We start from the raw sequence: 18,240 nt of genomic DNA on the forward strand, positions 1-18,240 counted from the left end.
CCATTGTGCCCCCTCAGCATTCCACGTGCAAAAAACGTGCCGTGCTTGGGATGCAATATATATGTATATAAAGCATATGCAAAACTTATAATGTAATCTTTTTAATATCACATAATCTCCCATCTCTATGGAAAAAGATAAACATGATACATTTTCCAAATATACATTTAGATACACATGAAATAAATGAATTTGTGTAGAAATGGCAAAGTCCACTTTGCTGCTAACCCACTCTTCAGAAGATGAACCGTGTCCATGCAGAGCTGTTGTAACACTTTAAACACACGATGAGCAGTCCTTTCTTCATTTGACAACCCATTGTCCCTGGTATTGTCATGACATAACCACACGAGAATACACATTACAGTCTTATAGAGTTATAAGAAACTATCATATATTTCAATTATAATACATGTTTTTACAACCAAGGTTTTGAGTGCCTGACACGAGCAATAAACAATATTTATAAAGAATGTGTTAAATGAAATTATTGAATTCAAATAGCTGTCGATTTAATAAGAGAAGTTTATCTGAAAGGTTGGACAATGTGTTGAACGATACGATGATAAATGCATAGCATCTGGAGTGATGGCCCAATCCTTAATACCAATACTGATCTTCCACTGTGAGCCCAGATTAATTCTAGTTATAAAAACAGTCATCACCTCATGATCTCTTCAATCGTCCATTGTAGAAAGAAAAACATATTCTTCATCTTCTTTTGATTTTCAATTTCTTGAAAACTTCTCTGAAAAGTCCAATTGTCCAGCATCTGCTCCATACTTTTGTACTTCTTTTGTTACATCGGAAAAGCTTTAACTTGTGGTGGAGCAAGTCTGAGGTGTTTGTTTAAATGCAAGTCAAAAATCAGATGTTTCTCCTGAATTATACATGGCTTTTTTTGTACAAGAAGAGCACCCTGAATCTATTATTTATCAATGTGTAGACTTGGGTAGGTTTGGTAGTTGTCTCTTTCTGTTCTCAGGGGTCAATATGGAAGGCTAGGAGTTTCTCGGAGTGCTGGTTGTTGAGGGTACGGAGGTCAGGCAGACGTAGCAGGAGTTTGGGGAAGAGTGAGCTGTCCTCTGGCCTTCGCCGAGTGATGAGAGCACGAAGAGCGCCGATCAAATCCTCCTGGAGCTGCTCTACGGCCCCTACATCTGAGATACCTGAACGATCTGATACAGAGCACAATAATGAGTAAACATTTAGTGGATGTAAACATTACAGCTCTGTTTCCAACTGCCTCACGGTCTGTCTACACAGTCAACTACTGTATCTAAACATACTTTAAATATTGCTTGCATATAGTAATTATCTCAATCACTGGCAATCCAAGGTACCTGCAGAAACTAGCACCACAGCCATGAAGAGGGCCATCTCATCGGCCTCCAGACCCATGTTCCCCAGCTTCTCGCTGAACTCAAACATGGCGTCCAAAAGGCCACACATGCCTAGCACTCGCAGGGATGCCAATGGGTAGGTCTGACCATTCAGGAATGTTAGGGTACGCTCCTTGGCATCAAACAGCGAGCAGAACCTCACCATTAGAACCTGCAATGAACCAAAGTAAGGGTTCGAAAAACAACATTAAATAAACAGTTCAAGAGTGGAAACAATAACTCACAAAGGCATTGTTCGTTAATATAGAAGCACTGCACATATTTTGCTTTCAGACTTTAATTACTGAGTAATAATAAAGAAAAACTACTTTGTACTGATATTGGTCTAGAGTCTTGCACAGTCTGTAAATATTCATCCGTAACACCATTTGAGTGTGAAACTTAACAAAACTGCTTGGGAAATTCAAATCTTTTTTGACTATTCAACTGAACCAAATTGCAAATTGTAGCTCCAACAATCTCCAAAACACCTGACTGGAAGTTTCTAGTAATCCTTAAGTCCCCGATCAGCTGGTTCAGGTGTGTATATTTAGGTTTGGAGCTAAAGCACTGAATTTGACACCCCGGCCATATAAAGTCATGGAAGAAACAATCTCAACGTGTTTTTTCAGTCTTAAGCATATGCGTCTAGTCTAGGACACTCTGATTAGAACTGATTTGAGGAAAGACACTGACGCTTCTCACCTGAAAGGTTCCTGCCTTCAGTAACATGACCTGATCATGTTGACTCAGGGCCTGAAACCCTGGAATGCTCTTGGCAAATTCAACCACTTCTTTAACAGCTGGAGTGAAGCACTGGGAAAAACTCTCCCAAACCTGTTGACTGGAGTGACTGGCTGGGGAGACGGGACATGCATTGAGAGGACATGCCTAGAGAAATACAGAAAGAGACATTTTTCTCATAAATTATAGTTTAAATTAAGACCAAATCATATGCCATCAAAAGAAGGAGAAGAAAAAAAACCTACCAGAACTTTAGCACCAGGGCTCAGTCTCCAAGGACAAGATGTTTGAGTGGAATAATTGTTGTGCTTCAATGGATAGCTTTGAGAAGGTGTAGTTCCCAGGTTGGGACTTGAGGACTGTGGGAAGTTATACTGACTGTTGTCCACAACTTGTGTTTTTGGTTTGTTGTCGTGGTTGGCGACCGGGCATCTGGATCGGGGTAGACAGCTTGATGTGGAATGGATGGAATGTAATTGGGGTGAGATGCTTGGCTGAGAGTGAGTCTGGCTGTAGCCAAACTCTTGTATCGGATTATGACGGAAGGAAGAAGGGTTGTTGTTACTGTTGTTGTTTTCATTATTAATCTTTACTAATAACTTCTCCCCATTCACAAAGATATTGCGATAAGCTTGCGAAATAGCACCAATGGCCTCTTCTGCCTGGCCATCTTCAGGGCTGGAAGGAGTCTCAATGGGTGTAGTACAGTTGATGTCCATGGAAGATGATTCATTAAGGCTGTTCATGTAACTCTGCATTTCGTCCAGTAGGCGTTGTTTCTCACGCTTTGGGATGCGTCCAAATCGCACAGCTGGAAGAAGTTAGGGTACAAATGTTACTATATAGAATGGTGATATACAAAGGTGTAAAATACAAATGTTGCCATTGTCTTGCAGCTTTACAATAAATAATTCAATGTGGTATGAGAGGCTGTGCTGTATTGTGAATATAATAACAGCTAAAAGGAATTATTAGACGTGTGGTGAAGTAGTTTTATTGACAAAAGGAAAATGCTGATTGCCTTACCGATTTATTAAATGGCCATTAAATACAAATGATTCATTAGAAACTTCCTTTAGCCCAAACAGGGGGCATTTGTGGCTTATTGGTTTGAGTCTGACTTGTAGCACGAAAGGTCGTGGGTTAATCAAATCAACTAGTTGGGGGGGTGAAAGTACAGTGTTCTCTTCCAGCATCAAAATCTACGACTGAGGTGCCCTTGAGCAAAGCACCTAACCCCCAATTGTGTGGACAGTGTGCACGGACATCAGTGCTGATGACGAAAATAATGTCACATAGACAGGGATGTTTAAAAGGGAAGCAAACTTTTGGCCTAAGGTTAACAGTTGTCCTCGATGGATGCTGTGCAATAGCAAACAGCACACAGTAGCGAGAGGTTCTTGTTTTAGTTAACTACCTTACATTTATACATTTGGTAGATGGTTTTACTATATTTAGAACAGCAGGGCTGCTGTACTGACACATCAGCAATCCGTTTTTATAATAGACATGAAGTAAGATTGCATCACAGTGACCACAAAGCTTTCATATTAGGTTACGGCTCGTATGCAAAGCTTCTGTTCTACCTCCATCCAATCTCCCCCTACTCTACCTCTCAGAGCTATTTATAGATCCTACTACTGTATAATACCCCTCCCCCATCCTTCTGTCTCTCTCTCTCGCTGTGTCTCTATCCCGTTGGGAAGTGGGTCAGTGGGTCACCCGGAGCAGAGGTGATGTCATTGAGGGAATGAGTGATGGAGTAAATGACAGCAGGTGAAACAGATACTGTCATGAGTTAAAGGCTTAGCAGGTTAAGCGTGTAAAGAGCAGAGAGGAGAAGGCATTAGTATACCTAAATGGTGAAACGTTGTAGGGCAGAGGATTGTGATATGATGATAGGGAGCACAAAGTGTTGAGCAATGTGAGGTGCCGTCAGGATAAGATGAGCACTAATGCAAAACTAGGTCTTTTGGTCTGTAATATAACAATCATTTGAGGGCTTTTCGTGTTTAAAGGTGTCATATAGCACCATCACGTGAAGGCATGGAGCAGTGTAAGAGGAGACGTCAAGGTTTCAGGTGATAGGTGCAATATAAAATAGCATCTATCATTTAGCAATGGTTTTTACACGCAAGGGCACCACAACAATACTCTACCCTGAAAAATATTTATATATTCATAATCTTCCAAATTAATTGGAAATTAGTGTAATTACAGTGTGTGTGAGCAGGGAAAGAGTAAAACAAGGTCAAGTACAATCATGTGATGCTGAAATATGATGGTGCATATCACTTTACTTTTCTGCTTTTTAGGTCACCTAAATATGTACACTAGCCCCAGAAAATATGATTTATTATCAGCCCAGTTTACAAACTCCCCAGAGGCAACACTGTCCTGTATGGGCAAAGTGTGCTAGAGGCCAAATCAAAAAGATATTTTAGTATGTTTATAAACTGCATTCAATTGAAATAAAGGGCTCTTAGCTTCTGGGTTACATCTACAAAAAACTTTATTAAATCCCATCTAGCATTTGGATCTTAATTAATCCTGCAGTACAGCAAACGAAGACCTGGAAACACATTAAACTGCAGTATACTAGGTGCTCAGGCCATTTGTGTCCCCAATTCCCCAAATTAAGCTGATTTGCTGCAGTTTTTACAGTGAGTGATGACTTGTGGGATTTCGGAGAGCCCACACTAATAAATCAGTGGTGAAAGAAACTGTCAGAACAGGGTGTAAGCTATAGGTGCAAACAGTACAGAACAGATGGTGGATGTAGGGTTGAGGAAATATAAAGGAGAATAGAATGCATGTTTAAAATAGACTTAAGTAGTGAGGTCACATTAGCGAAATTTTGCAGGCAAAAAAAAGGTTCACCGTCTATTGTCTAAAGCGAAACTTTGCATTATGCAGTTGCTAATTGATACTGAGCATTTTTATCATGTTGCTGAGCAGTTGCTGGGGTTTTGCATGTGGATGTTAAGTGGGTTCTTACTAGCTTAAGGCCAACCTGTACAATTCTGGTATGATTGTTTAGAAAAGTGCAGTTACTAGGGTGTACTGGGAGATTATTAGGACATAGCTAGGTTATTGTTTAACAACAGCATTCCTAACAATAAGTATGTGTAGCAAGACTGATATTGCCCCTAGCAAACACTGCAAATAATTTAGTCATATCAAGAATAATAATGTTGTTTATTGTTCATAACAGAGTGTTTAAAGCTCCTACCATCTCTGGACATGCCGACAGAGAGGCACTTCTTAAATCGACAGTGCTGACAGCGGTTGCGGTTCATCCTCATGATCAGACAGCTTTCATTCTTCACACACATCTTATAATGGATATTCTGCTGGATACTGCGGCGGAAGAAACCCTGAGGATAACACAAGATCAGAGTGAATGTGTGTGTTTCTGTAGGTGTGTGTAAAACATCAGGCACATGTGAATGTTGCCTTCAGTTTCAGACCAACACTGAACACATCAATTATGCATTTTGAGGGTATTTTATGAGAATTTGAGTGTGCATGTGTGTGTCCTTACCTTGCATCCCTCACATGCATGCACACCATAGTGAAATCCTGATGCAACATCCCCACATACTTTGCAGAGCAACACCATACCTCCTGTTTCTAGTAACACAATTTTGCAACAATATGTTAGCAATGGTTGATGGTCACGGAATTTGAGACAAAAAACAAAAATGACTCTGATAATACTCACTGGTAAAGGTACCCGTGAACCCACTTGGTCGCCTGCCAACCATTGGGTGAGAATAGCTGTCTTGCCCTGATGATGTTACAGTCGGTGTAATGGGGTTGACAGTGGTAGCGCTGCTTACTTCTGGAAATTGGAACACCAGTTTGTTGCCCCCTGTAGACCTAAAATTGCTTCCAGCTGGATGTTTTTTAAGAGCACCAAGCTCCGTGAATGAGACCTCCTCCGGGGACGAGGGTTGAGAAGCTGGGGACTGGGACTGGTACCCACTGGACGGGCTTCCTGGGCTGGGGCTTGCGCTTCCTGTTGAGCCTGCATAGAGAATCACTCCTCCACCTGTGTGTGTGACGGAAAAGAATATTACATGAGGGCAAGTTGCTCATGTTATCGTTTATATCTAACTCAGTCATGAAACTCCAGATGGTGCAGACTGATAGATCCTTAATTGAAATCTGATAGTAATTAAATCATTCACTACATGGCAGAACCAGACTGGTCTTTGGTACATCAGCAGCCGATGAGATTGCTTGCCCAACATTTACACAGTCTGGTTCAGAAACCATCCACCTCCCTCAGCTCCACCTGTCTAGATCTGCTATGGGTAATTATATGTATGCTATTTAAACAGCACAGCTACATACTCACAGCAGCATGTCTGCATATGTAATGCCAGTAACAAGTATAGCATGCCAATACCCGATACTAACATTATCCATAAACACACTAAACAACCCTGAGAGTTGTCATAATAGAATATCTCCATGTGCTTATTTATAACAGAATTACTGCTGAATCTGTTAATTTACAACTCTCTTTTTATACCATGGACCTTACACATTTGTTTATTAAATATCGTGATAATTTCAAACACCAATATGAATGTATGGTCGCATCTCAGTTTTGCAATTTTTGCATCTTTAAATCCATTCTGCAGAATTCCACAGATATGTCATTTAGTTGAGGCTTTTGTGCAAAGATTAGCCACTTTGCAGTAGCCTGTTATTTAATGTTAACCCAACGCTTAATATCTTGGTCAAATATGCAATGCAGAGTTTGATCTGTTTAAAGGTCTAGCATTAACTGAATGGAAACTGTCTCATAGAGGATGGTTAAACAGATTTTATCGCCACCAGAACAGTATGATGTTCAAAAAGCTTCCAGACCACTGATTTCTGTGTAAACTCGAAAATGTCCCACGTTTGAATGCTCTGCTACTCTCAGTCTGTCATATCTCATCCTTCATCATGAATCACATGTTTCAGACCGCGCCAGTGAAAGGCTCAAACGTGAGAAATGAGTCAGGACGAGCCAGACTGACTCACGTGTGCAAGTGCAACGTTGGGGTATCGGATTAATTTTAGGGAGTCGGTTCAATTCAATGATTCGATCCGTTTGATATGAGTATCCAAAAAGTGTTAAAAGAAATGCATGCTGAATTCCATCGTGTAGGTTTCTAGGTATAGTGCTTTCTTACAGTACGCTAAACATTCCCGGGCACGTTAAACCGAATCATTAAAAAGAACCGACTCAAAAGAACAATTTGTTTGCGATTCGTTAAGACGGAAATGAGAACTTCCACAGCCCCACCACACACGCGCGGCTCGTGCTCGCTCCTCCAGAGCGGCCAGGACAGCCACCTGACCGCTGACTCACATGCTCTCCTGACACAGTGAACGCCCCGAAAATACAAGCTCTTACCGCAGTCCCGTGTCTAGAACAGCCGCAGTACGAGAGAGAGAGAGAGAGAGAGAGAGAGAGAGAAAACTGCCAGCCTGCTGCTCACGTTTGAAGAGGGCTTAAAAACATTAACCAAGACGTGTTTATAATTCTTGAGTCGCCGGAAACTGGAGTGCATGCATGAACGTGCACGGTCACGTTTACTCGACATACGAGCTTTTGTTTTTCCCTTAACTCTTTTAACCTCGTCTCACTTGTTTATATAACGTGATGCCTCACAAACTGCTTGAAATATAGATAACTACATAACTATCCTTCCCAATTCAGTTCCACCTTAAATTAACAGCGTTTAACGACCATTGTGGCATTTTATGGGATGCACATAAACAATTTCCCTGAATACCATGGCACACGAAACATTTCCTTGGGTGTAATGTGAGTGAGTGAGTGAAATAATGAATAAATGAACGGTTTATTGAATTGTTTATGCCTGAAGTTGTTGAATCTGTCATGAGGGAAAACAAATCTATCTGAAAGCAATAGTGATAACAACTGATAAAGAATGTGCAGTCTTACTTGCCCTAAATGTGAATACCAATGCACTATGCTTCCCTTTAGTGTCATCTATATTACATATTATTTGAGAGCTCGCTGCATTGACCAAACTACATTCATTATATGTATTACATACAGTAAGGGCAATACAAATGCCCACTCATCTTCAAAAGTTTTTTCTCATACATTGATTTATAACCTGATCAGTCAGCAGTGAAGTTCATGGGTTATAGTGGCTGTGTGGATGTTTAGGTGAAACTAAGTTATCCAAATTGAAAACTCTTTGTGTTAATGTTGTTATTGAGGTGCTAAATGAAGTACAAAATTACAAGTACAATATTATCATTCACTTTTTAATATAGATAATTTGTTTTAACGCCATCCCTTAAAGGAATAATAAAATGTTCATAACGCATCAGAATTAAGGAACACTATCAGATGTTGTACTGGGGTAATGCACGTGTGTGAATCCAGTAATCTTTCATTTGCAGCTTGTAAAGATACTTTTATATAGTGCATATAAGCCATTCATAGCCTTAAAAGTGGCATCTTCTGTCACATAAAAGCATGCTTGTTATAATGAGTTTAACAGAGATCGTGCCGGCAGAGAAGAAAGAGCTGAGCTCAGATCTGTGCCTGTTTGACTTTGACCCAGTGACCAGCCTCCCTCCCTTCAGAGGCTGGATGACACACAAGCTGCCGGAACAAAAGCTCAAGCAAGGAGGGGGTGTGTGTCTGGGAAATCACGCGTGGCACGTGGAGTTTGAAGTTGATCCTCGTGACAGTGAAAGTGAAAGTCTGTCTGTACGAATACCACTGTGCCCTGACGTCACCGTGTCTAATGACATGCAAAACGTGCAGGTGGCAAACTGAGAGCTTTCTAAGAAGTCTCTGGCACCAAAGTCACAAAAAAAAACCCTTGCAGGATAGGACGTTGACAACACCATGTTTCCAGAGATCTTGATATTTTAGATTTAAGTGTTATAACATACTGAGGATTTAAACCTTACAGCAAATTGTAGCCCGGAATATCAATATAGCCTACAAGTAATATCATTATTATATTTTATGCCAAAGCTTATTATAATCGCTTATATATGTTGGATACTCTCCATTTCGACTTATTAAAAATACAAATGTCTAAGATTACTTTTTTATGACTTTATAATAAATAACTTGAGATTAGCCATCTAAAAGCTTATTCTTGTCTCATAAGGAAAGGCCATGTGATGCTTGTAAACAAAACAAGGGTTTATTGCCTGCTGTGCTGTGTAGGCCTAGCTAAATGTTGTATTGCCGACTGAGTTTCCTTTCAGGATGAATGATCGTTATCTTCTCACATGCCCATGAGCAGTTATTGACATGCACGTGTTCGAGTGAACATAAAGGAGGACCGCTTATTGATAATGACAGTCAGTCACCGGCGCACGAGCGTGACTTGGTTAATGAATCACAGTATGAGCACAAGTTACCTGATCGAACAAAAAAAAAACCTTGACAGTAGCCAAGTAGCCTACTGGAGACGGGTGCTAAATGGCAAACGTAACGGAGAAGAATTAGGCTCGTTAGCTTATTTTCTTTTTTATGATTGCAACTCTATTTTTAGTACCTAGTCGCTGGGCCGGAGGACACGCCGTGAAACCACTCACGATTAGGATGATGCGTCATGATGTACAGTCAACTGGGAAGAGCGCGCGAGTAGAGCGACCTGCACGTGACTTTGTTTACGGGCAACGCGAGACCGGAAACATTTGCCAAAACACTGGCAGTCAGTTAGGCAGGCTCGACATATAGTCAAAAACAACAACAACTAAAACAACAACACCATATATATATATATATATATATATATATATATATATATATATATATATATATATATATATATATATATATATATATATATATAATGCAATTTAATTACAAATCTTAACAGTCAAACGTGTATTTATTTTACATCTAGCCTCAATACCAATATATTCGTTTTACCATTTTCCTAAAGTTAAACAAGATATTAAAATAAATGACAAATCTGGCAAAAAAATTACCAATAGCCGTGCAAATAATGGACCTACATGAATGTATATAGGAGATATATTGTCTGTAACTCACCTGGACTGCCGTCCATGGTGTCCATGGTTCCTGATGCTGATGAAGGAATGCCGGTATCTGGGTCGAGTCTATTTTAGCGTGTCCACGCAGGTGAGAACTTCAAGAAGTCTGTTAGGAAATGTCTCGAGAAACTCTAATGTCAGATGTCCTTCAGGTAAACAGGGCACTGTGCCTGCCGTCTTCACTCTTTGAACGATGTCACTGTATCGTGCACATTACAGTAGCGCTTTCCTTCAAAACATCTTTCTCCAAGCTAGAGCTGTGGAACTAGTTTAAGCGTCACACAAATAAACACCGAACACGTTCTCAGGTGTCTTACAAATGTGACCGAGCTTATTCCCTGCTATTTCCCCCTCCTTTCTTTGCTCTTTAAATAGTTTGTGTTTTTGTATGGCAAGGACTGTGTTCACACGCCCTCTTTCCTTCCGTCCCAGTCACGCTGCTGTAGTAGAGCGGCTCTCAGTGGCAGATGACTGCGCGTGGACTCGGTTGCTGTAGGAATGCCTGCTGCATGCGCGCGCTGCATGTGAGCTGTGTCCTACTGACATACATTTCATGCAAATGAGCACCGCTCTGATGGGGGGGAGGAGCCGTGGGGAAGCACATGCAGAGGAGGAGGAGCGCACCGTGACTGCTGTTTACTTCCCTCCAGAGCGTCCTCCTCTCTACAGCACGCACGACTGATAGGCTTGGAGCCATCGAGGGCTTGCCCGTCTGAACAGAACACAGGGGCTGTCTGTTCTCAAACACATCCTGAGGATCTCACGTTTTTGATCTGCATCACGCTGGTTTGGATGTAGGTCATGTGCCTACATTAGAGACCCATATCTGATTGAACAACCTGAAAAATAAATTTATAAAAAAATGGTGTATGGAGAATCCTAACTAAACATTGACGGGTTACAAAAGCATGTTACACCATTACTGGAGAAATGTACCTGCCCCTACCCCCCCCCCCCCCCCCCCCCCCCGTGAAATGAGGAAATCGTCATATTATTCTGATTTCTGAAGATCATGTGACACTGAAGACTGGAGGAAAGATGCTGAGAAAACAGCTGCACATCACAGGAATAAATGTACAGTATATTACAATAGAAAATGCAAATGATATTTCACAATATGACTGTTTTTATTGTATTTTTGATCAGACGATCTTGGATGAGATACTTATTTCACACAAATTCTATATTTTACTGGCCACAGACTTTTGAACAGTGTAAGTTTAACATGTGACATTAATTTTTAACATACACCATGCCACCCTTATCTATAACATAGCCATGTTCTAAAGTAGATTAAAGCTTGAAAGATTTCACCAGCCTCCAAACTATTGTTAATAAGGCAATGTTTTCCAGGAGTGGATGATATTCTGTATAATGGAACAGAGACTATAGAGTCTAAAAATAGGTCTCACTGCTGCATACTGAAGAACCTGAAACAGAAGGTGACAGGATAGAGTACAGACCGAAACTAGCTTTTACACTTTAAGAACACGTTAGAGGACTAATGCAAGAGAAGAAGGGGGAAAACAACAATAACATCCAAACTGAAAGGTTTAGATAACCAGTTGGGTTTGGTTTCGTTGAACAGGTGTTGACAAATAGCAAATACTGTCTGAAACTGAAACTCCAAAATTGTTGAATTAGTTCAAATTGATTAAAAAGAAAAAAATGTAGTTGAAAATATAAGTTTTAAAGTGTTTTTATAACAAAATATATTTCCACATAAGAAAAACAATTTACATTAAAAGTATGTAGTCGGCTTACACATTTACTTAAGAGCCATTTCCCTTGTATGTTACCCTTGGGAGATATCATCAGGGAACATGGTGTTAGCTTTCACTGTTATGCTGATGATACTCAGCTCTATATTTCTTCGCAGCCCGGTGAAACACACCAATTTGAAAAACTAATGGATTGCATAGTCGATATAAAAAACTGGATGACGAGTAATTTCTTACTGGGTTAATTATAGGACCTAAAAACTCAGCTTGTAATAACCTAGAACACTGTCTAAGACTTGATGGTTGCTCTGTCAATTCTTCGTCATCAGTTAGGAACCTAGGTGTGCTATTTGATCGCAATCTTTCCTTAGAAAGCCACGTTTCTAGCATTTGTAAAACTGCATTTTTCCATCTCAAAAATATATCTAAATTATGCCCTATGCTCACAATGTCAAATGCAGAAATGTTAATCCATGCATTTATGACCTCAAGGTTAGATTATTGTAATGCTTTATTGGGTGGTTGTTCTGCACGCTTAGTAAACAAACTACAGCTAGTCCAAAATGCAGCAGCAAGAGTTCTTACTAGAACCAGGAAGTATGACCATATTAGCCCGGTCCTGTCAACACTGCACTGGCTCCATTTTAAAATATTGTAAAATATAAAATATCTAAGCACCGCATAGATTTTAAAATATTGCTTATTACTTATAAAGCCCTGAATGGTTTAGCACCTCAGTATTTGAATGAGCTCCTTTTACATTATAATCCTCTACGTCCGCTACGTTCTCAAAACTCAGGCAATTTGATAATACCTAGAATATCAAAATCAACTGCAGGCGGCAGATCCTTTTCCTATTTGGCGCCTAAACTCTGGAATAACCTACCTAACATTGTTCGGGAGGCAGACACACTCTTGCAGTTTAAATCTAGATTAAAGACCCATCTCTTTAACCTGGCTTACACATAACATACTAATATGCTTTTAATATCCAAATCCGTTAAAGGATTTTTAGGCTGCATTAATTAGGTAAACCGGAACCGGAAACACTTCCCATAACACCCTATGTACTTGCTACATCATTAGAAGAATGGCATCTACGCTAATATTTGTCTGTTTCTCTCTTGTTCCGAGGTCACCGTGGCCACCAGATCCAGTCTGTGTCCAGATCAGAGGGTCACTGCAGTCTCTCGGATCCAGTACGTATCCAGACCAGATGGTGGATCAGCACCTAGAAAGGACCTCTACATCCCTGAAAGACAGCGGAGACCAGGACAACTAGAGCCCCAGATACAGATCCCCTGTAAAGACCTTGTCTCAGAGGACCACCAGGACAAGACCACAGGAAACAGATGATTCTTCTGCACAATCTGACTTTGCTGCAGCCTGGAATTGAACTACTGGTTTCGTCTGGTCAGAGGAGAACTGGCCCCCAACTGAGCCTGGTTTCTCCCAAGGTTTTTTTCTCCATTCTGTCACCGATGGAGTTTCGGTTCCTTGCCGCTGTCGCCTCTGGCTTGCTTAGTTGGGGTCACTTCATCTACAGCGATATCGTTAACTTGATTGCAAATAAATGCACAGACACTATTTAACTGAACAGAGATGACATAACTGAATCCAATGATGAACTGCCTTTAACTATCATTTTTAATTATTGACACTGTTTTCCTAATGAATGTTGTTCAGTTGCTTTGACGCAATGTATTTTGTTTAAAGCGCTATATAAATAAAGGTGACTTGACTTGACTTTTCCATGTGGTGCATTCATAAACCATTAAAAATGTAAAAATATGTTTATTCCTCTGTAAAAGTTTTGAAGAACTATTTTAAAAGCCTGTTAAAACAGTAACAACAACAAAAACATTATTTAAAGGTATGTATGTGCATAGAAGATAAGTGCACTTATTAAATAAAAAAGAATTAGCATCAAAGTGTTTATGTAATAAAAAAGTTAAGAGTTAAAAAAAACTTATTGTGGTACACATTTAAAAAGAGGTAAAGGATAAAAGATAATTCCTCATATTTTACAGAGGCTATTAACAGTGTAACAAAACATGTCAAACTTTTCAGATGTGTAAGTAATGGTCCCTTGTCGTTTCAGTGTGCAAGCAGCATGAAGACTTCTTTTAAGAACTGGACTGTAATCAGATGAAGGAGGTTTTTTTTCTTTTCTTTTTATACTGATGTGCCACCTGCAGGCTTGATCCAACATCTCTGGCATTCTACTCATTCATATTATCTGCTTGCATTGCATTAGTCAAAGATTACATATATAAAAATAATAAGAGACCCTTTTTTTTAGCTTGTGAACTTTCTATTCAAATTGATTTAATACATAATATAATACTAGAAATAGTAGTACTAATAATAATAATAATAATTATTATTATGATAATTATAATAATTATTAGTTTTTTAATTAAAAAAAAAAAATCAATTAATTAGAAAGACCTGTGAACTCAGTTTAATTTTAAAGTGTCCATTAACATAGTTTTAATCACAGGAAGTGCCCAATAATATTATGAACTACTGTATTTCTTTATATATAGACATATAATTTCAAGGCCTCAGTATTTTTGTAAATCTCCTAGCTAAAATCATTTAGGTGAGAGCACTTGATTAAGATCATGCACGATTTTTGGTGACTTGATGCTCAATCATTGAACAAGAGGTGTGGACGCAATGAACCATCCCTTGTTTACTCAGCTGACTCGGTTTACTGTCTCTTAGTCATTTCATTTACACTATATTGCATTCATATAAATTCATATTCAGTGTCTGAAGATCTTTTCTTCTTCTTTGCTATTGTTGAATTAGTATTCTCAAAGCTGATTCATTTTGTTTATCATTTTAATTTAAACGATGTGCCAGTGTTCATTTTGAAACATTTATTGATGATCATCACACTTATCATCAACAGACAGTGATCCATATGTTTCTATATATTTCAATAATTAAAAAAAACATATATCATAATTCAAACAGAAAATGTATGTATTCACAAAAATACGACTGATCATAAGAATCTAAATTTAATCTAAATCTATATTTGAACAAATTATCAAAGATAATCGCAATAGTCACATTTTATGTTAGTCTGACAGCTGTTATTTCACTATGGCCTTTGAATATGCAGTGATGTCATAATAACCTGTTTGCTTCAGCTGCTGATGTTTGCTTGGTCTTCCTTCTGTCTTTCATTCCACTGGATTTGTATTTCTAGTGCTTTTTTAATCTTTTTACCTGAATTTATTGCTCTTTTTTTTCTTCTTTTGTTTTTGCACAGGCATTTCAAATGTAAAACTGATTCTAAAGAACATTTTTACTCTGTTATAGTAATTTGTGAGGATTTGGAGGCATGTTCATATTCACTGCAGGTAGTTGATTATTATATTATTACTTTTTAGTAATTTGATTGAATATTTTTTTTTCTAACTTTTTATGAAATAAGTGTCTTGGCAAAGAACCTGCAGTTGTACTAAGTGTATGAACCACACGAGGGCGCCCTTGTATCAATAGATAGAATTGTCTTAATGAGTTGGAATATGAATTGAAATACCACACAAACAGAATGGCAGGAACAGAATTATTATTATTATTATTATTTTCAATTCAAAGTCCATTAAAATAACATCAACAATGACTTTCTGGGACAGGAATTATTCTTCTAAAAAATGGATCATAATTTATTAAATATGATGAAACATATAAGGCCTTGTAAGTCCAATAATGCCATCTGTCTAGGGAAGAATTTCAACATGAAAGGACCTGCATGGACAACAAAAGTAAATAAATTACAACAACAACATAATGCTCTCAATGTCAAAAGCAGAAACGTCAATCCATGTGTTTATGACCTCAAGGTTAGATTATTGTAATGCTTTATTGGGTGGTTGTTCTGCACGCTTCGTAAAAAAAACTACAGCTAGTCCAAAATGCAGCAGCAAGAGTTCTTACTAGAACCAGGAAGTATGACCATATTAGCCCGGTCCTGTCAACACTGCACTGGCTCCCTATCAAGCATCGTATAGATTTTAAAATATTGCTTATTACTTATAAAGCCCTGAATGGTTTAGTTCCTCAGTATTTGAGTGAGTTCATATTGCATTACAGTCCTTCATGTCCGCTGTGATCTCAAACTCTGGCTATTTAATGATACCTAGAATATCAAAATCAGCTTCAGATCATTTTCCTGTTCAGCGCCCAAACTCTGGAACAATCTACCTAGCATTGTTCAGGAGGCAGACACACTGACAGTTTAAAGTGCCCCTATTATGCCTTTTCGAGTATCACCTTTCATGCAGTGTGTCATGGAGCTGTATGTGAACATATCTGCAAAGTTGTAAAGCCAACAGTTTACGATTAATAAACGTATTGTCTATCAAAAAAAAAAAAGTAGGCTTGCAATCACCTATAAGAGTCATCAGGAATTCAAATGTTATTATTCTGTTATGGCTCTACGTCACTAAGTAACACATTTGCATAATGAGCGCGTTTACATGCACGTTCTACCGATTATGCTTGGTCGCAACAGGTAGTTTTTTGCCTCTTATTCCGATTTCGGGCGGCATGTAAACACAATAACCGTCTTTCTGTCGGCTTATTTAAGTGCATATGTATGATACGTGACAGAAACGCATCATTAGCGCAGATTTAAGTGCATCTAGACCGAGCAAACGTCTTGCAGTAAAGAAAGAAGGAAATATATAATAAAAACAGACTTTTTCATGACTCAGAAAATGATAATAATGTGTTCTCATCTCGTGCAGCAGAAGTAGAAGTGGTTCAGTCACCATGCTGTGTTATATTATAACTGAATTAGAGGATCATATATGAGCTGTAAGTTTCCCGACATGTTGCAAGTTTAATTTAACATCACAACTGACAAATGAATGGAATTCTCAGAGTTAGATACGCAAATGATTAAGATTTTGACGTCACTAAAGGAAACAACCTGATTTATTAATGAAGTCATGTAAACTCAGCTTACTTGCGTTGTCAGGTTACTGATGTCCATGTAAACGGGGGAAACTGGTTATTTTAATAAGCTGATATTTGTGAGTTATCAGTTTACTGTTATCAGCATCAGGGAAATTCATTTACATTATATATATATATATATATATATATATATATATATATATACAGTACAGTACAGTACAGACCAAAAGTTTGGACACCTTCTCATTCAAAGAGTTTTCTTTATTTTCATGACTATGGAAATAAAGGGAGGGCCTAGTGATAAAATGATTGCACATAACCACAGGTACACAGCATTGTTCCTCTGCAAATGAGTATCCGCTAGAGGTTTAAATCTTCTGTACTGGAACTTTGACAGTTAATTTGATGAATTTAGTTGCTAAACCTGCTTTCTTGAACACCCTGTTCAACATACGATTTACAAGCATTGTGGACATTGATGCTAGTGATGTGCAGAATATAGCATAGGAGTTGTTTATACATTGAAAATGAGTCTACATGTGTTAAGGTGAACCTGTGTGAGAGGAAGTGAGAAAAAAAAGAAAATGGGGATCCAGAGAAGAAAAGGGTTTTTTGTCAGGACATGTTATGATGGGCATGCTGGTAATTACAGAGTGAGCGTGGTGTTTAGAAAACTCAGCATACAGTTCTGCCAACACACACTTGCAAAATAACTTAAGCCTGGAGCATTCAATGCCCTAGTTCATACAGACACTCTTATAAACACAAGCACATGTGCACTCAGGCAGACAGACCAACACATGTAATCAGCATTATTGGCAAATCATGTTTTGTCAATGTGTATACAAACACATCACAGGTTTGAATTGCCTGAAAAGGCGATGAATATACATTCCAAAAACAGCAGCTATGCAAAATGCAACATTGCATTAATTTTTTTCTTGAATCATAATTTGTGTAACTATTAAGTAATCATGTAAGTAATTAAAAATAAAAACACATTGCATCTCCACATTTTCAATTTCTGCACCAAAACAATTTTTGTCACAAAAGCAGGAATGAATTTGCTGATCATGTCTAGCCTGAGGATTGTGGGCATCAGATAAAGCTCTCAGTTCACAGATTCTATAGACGGGTTTATCGGGCGCACGCGCCTGGCCCTAAGTTAACTTCCGGTCTGTGTTGTGTATATCGGTCTGGCTAGCTGTGCCGTCTACAAACGCAGTTAAAGTTAAGGTGATGAGTAGACTGAAGTTGGGCTCAGGTGCTTATGTGGTTGTGCTGTGGGATGTGTTTCCCATACATTTATTTATTTTTGGAGACTCACCACGATTTTAAAACTGGTCTTTTTTCATAAAGGCTTCGTTGAAGAAACACGAGTAACGTTA

At 38.7% G+C, this 18,240-nt stretch overlaps 1 protein-coding gene across 1 annotated transcript; it reads right to left on the reverse strand.

Moving 5' to 3' along the window:
* Nucleotides 1-325: 325 nt before the first annotated feature.
* On the reverse strand, nucleotides 326-10,735 carry LOC132119169 (nuclear receptor subfamily 1 group D member 1-like). The gene is made up of 8 exons (XM_059528935.1): nucleotides 10,189-10,735; nucleotides 5,851-6,180; nucleotides 5,671-5,759; nucleotides 5,359-5,503; nucleotides 2,372-2,937; nucleotides 2,088-2,273; nucleotides 1,344-1,554; nucleotides 326-1,178 (listed from the first exon to the last, which is right to left on the reverse strand). Exons 1-8 carry the CDS (start codon nucleotides 10,211-10,213, stop codon nucleotides 982-984), a joined length of 1,749 nt encoding a protein of 582 aa, XP_059384918.1. The 5' UTR covers nucleotides 10,214-10,735; the 3' UTR covers nucleotides 326-981.
* Nucleotides 10,736-18,240: the final 7,505 nt, after the last annotated feature.

The sequence above is a fragment of the Carassius carassius genome, chromosome 38, assembly GCF_963082965.1.
Source record: "Carassius carassius chromosome 38, fCarCar2.1, whole genome shotgun sequence".
Taxonomy (NCBI): Eukaryota; Metazoa; Chordata; class Actinopteri; order Cypriniformes; family Cyprinidae; genus Carassius; species Carassius carassius.